This window comes from Montipora foliosa, chromosome 6 (genome assembly GCF_036669935.1).
Source record: "Montipora foliosa isolate CH-2021 chromosome 6, ASM3666993v2, whole genome shotgun sequence".
Lineage (NCBI taxonomy): Eukaryota > Metazoa > Cnidaria > Anthozoa > Scleractinia > Acroporidae > Montipora > Montipora foliosa.
Genome location: NC_090874.1, coordinates 19,590,931 through 19,593,430, shown reverse-complemented (window position 1 = coordinate 19,593,430; position 2,500 = coordinate 19,590,931). Strand labels below are relative to the sequence as shown.

At 42.1% G+C, this 2,500-nt stretch overlaps 1 protein-coding gene across 1 annotated transcript in view; it reads left to right on the top strand.

Annotated features, from left to right (window-relative positions):
* The first annotated feature begins 1,376 nt into the window (after nt 1-1,376).
* The window catches only part of LOC138008807 (uncharacterized), a 22,150-nt gene continuing 21,026 nt past the window's right edge, over nt 1,377-2,500 (top strand). Inside the window, exon 1 of the mRNA XM_068856107.1 lies at nt 1,377-1,851. Coding sequence (XP_068712208.1) covers nt 1,789-1,851 — 63 coding nt within the window. The 5' untranslated portion in view covers nt 1,377-1,788. The remainder of the gene's footprint in view (nt 1,852-2,500) is intronic.

The window sequence follows — 2,500 nt, the reverse complement described above, 5'->3', positions numbered from 1 at the left end:
AGGTTTTTCCTGCGCCGGGAGGAATTAAGCTGCAAAGCCGTGAAGACGAGTCGCTTGAAGAAAACAACCTCTAGTTATCTTGGACTTAAATCTCACTTTCATACAGACCCCAGGGTCGGGATCTGACCCTCAGTCTCGGATTGGTTGATATTTTTACAAACACCTAAATCAATATGATTCGTTCGTTTGATTGGTAATAACGTAGGGACGCGTGATTGCTAAGTTGCCGTTGGTCCCTTTTGCAATTATCACTGATTTGATGGGTTTGACAGCTGGCGTCTGCATAAAAGTGAGATTTAAGTCAAAGGTAACCAGGTGTTTTTCTCTTCTCGCCGCTTCGCAACTCAAGAAAAACAAAATAATACTGCAAGGTTGTACAGCCTAAATGTTTCAAACTTTCCTTTCGTTAATTCTCAAGGAACGTTAATAACTGCGATGATCGGTATCTTAACATGTGTCTTAAGGTAGCTAGCTATAGCCTCTTCAGGCTTAGCTACATAATTCCGGAATTTATTTGGGAATTTTAGACCCTAAAGAGAATTTTAGAAACTCTCGGGTATTTTAGGAAAAAAATTGACAGTTTCGAGAACTTTAGAGCAATTTGAACTTTCACCTGACATGTTGGAAACTTTTCACAGGTAAAAACGTTGACAAAACGTTTTTTTTTTATTTTGTATTCCAACCTACCAGGAGTGGGGACAGGGCGTTCATATCCATTCCTTACAGGTATAAGTGGTTATTCACCAAAAGGGGTCCTACAGTGCAGCTACTATTTGCAGCGTTTTCTCACCGTAGTTTCGGAATCCCGGATCTTTGCTTGATAGCAAATATGGCAAACTTTGCACTATAAGAAACGAAATTTATAAGAATTTTAGGGAATTTTAGAGAGTTTTGGAGAATTTTAGACATTTCTAAAAGAATTTTAATTAGAGCTTTTGGGAAATTCCGAAAAGAATTTTAGACAATTTTTCGGGAATTATGTAGCTAAGCCTAAACCTCTTGCACATGTAAAATATGCGCAAATAGTTAACAATTATTCACTGGAGTGGAGGTAGCCTGCAGTGGAGGCGTTATTTTGGAGCGGAACGCTAGATAAATCAGGCCTTCGATGCCACCATCTTTAATTGTAATTAGATGCTTTACCGGTAGAGGGTTGGTGCAGTGGCGGGTGGGGGAAGGGGGGTGGGGCACTAAAATAACGCCCGCCCGCAAAGCCAGTGAAATCATTGAACGCCCCCTAATTAGTACCGCTTGACCGCCTTTCCGGAAATGTGCAAGCAGCCAATGAACATCGATCTTGTTTTTATTACCGGAAGCCAAAAATTTACTTCGACAAAAACATTGACACACATGTATTTGTCAACTTCGTGCGAAACAGAAATCGAGCGAGCGAGCGAGTATGTTAGTGAAATTATGTCGGAAAGACGTCCTAACGACAGCTGTAGGATTTGCAAAAGCTCTTTTAAAGTGAAATTTGGCATTATTCCCGGCAAACAAGTGTATTCGTCCTAGGAAAACCTTTTTAAACCATCGCATGGGAAGGGCAGCCTTGGAGTTGTGTTAGCAGAGGTTTGTAGTCGTGTCGGATTAGTATTGTTGCGCGATCCTGCAATATATTCTGATCGCGTTTGCAACCCGTGTGGTCGAAAAATTCGCAGTCTTGGCCAGTTGTTCGAGTTTGTCAAGGCGGGCACGACTCCAACGTTAAACTCTGTCTCTAAAAGCACGAAACGCACACCAGCAACTCCGGAGAAAGCGAGCCCTTCGTGGAGAAAATCAAAAGTTGTTATGAGTTGGGATGAAATGCAGAGTAATCTTAACGTCGATGATTTGCCGCAAACAGGACTTCAGGTAAAAGTTGTGTATATGATTCCGTCAGGAACTGTAACTACGAGAATTCCCCGTGACGAACCAACAAAAATCTTGGTAAAAAACATTGCATGCGAAAACTGGCGTAAAGTATCCAATGCCATCCTTAAACTCAAAGCGCTTGCCCCAGTAATCATCAATGCAATCGGCAAGGCTCTTTTTAAAGAATTCAGCGATTATCTAAAATGTGAGAGTATGTTACTTGCCAGAAATCCTGATGAACTAGCCGGGTTTTCGAACAAATTGTTTATGGCGGAAATTAGAATTCACTGCCCTGTTTGATTCAACTGTCAACTCGGAGCCATTAAAGATGCTTCCGTTAACTGATCTTGCACGATGCTTTTGAGCGGACAGACAACGATCACACACGCAGCTTTCGACGATAATATTTGTTTCACGCGGATCAACCTCTGGAAGATGAGACTTTTACCAAAGCCCGTCGGAAGAACTGCTAATAAATCGCTTCCATGAACAAGAGAATAAATGGCTTCCTTTTGTTCAGGGCGTAATACACGCCCGAAAATGTGCACTCGCGCGCCCAAAATACGCCTGCACTGCAGGCTAGAGTGGAGGTAAATAGTTAACAATTATTCCATGAGCGCGCGCGTTGGATATGAGATGGTAAATAGCC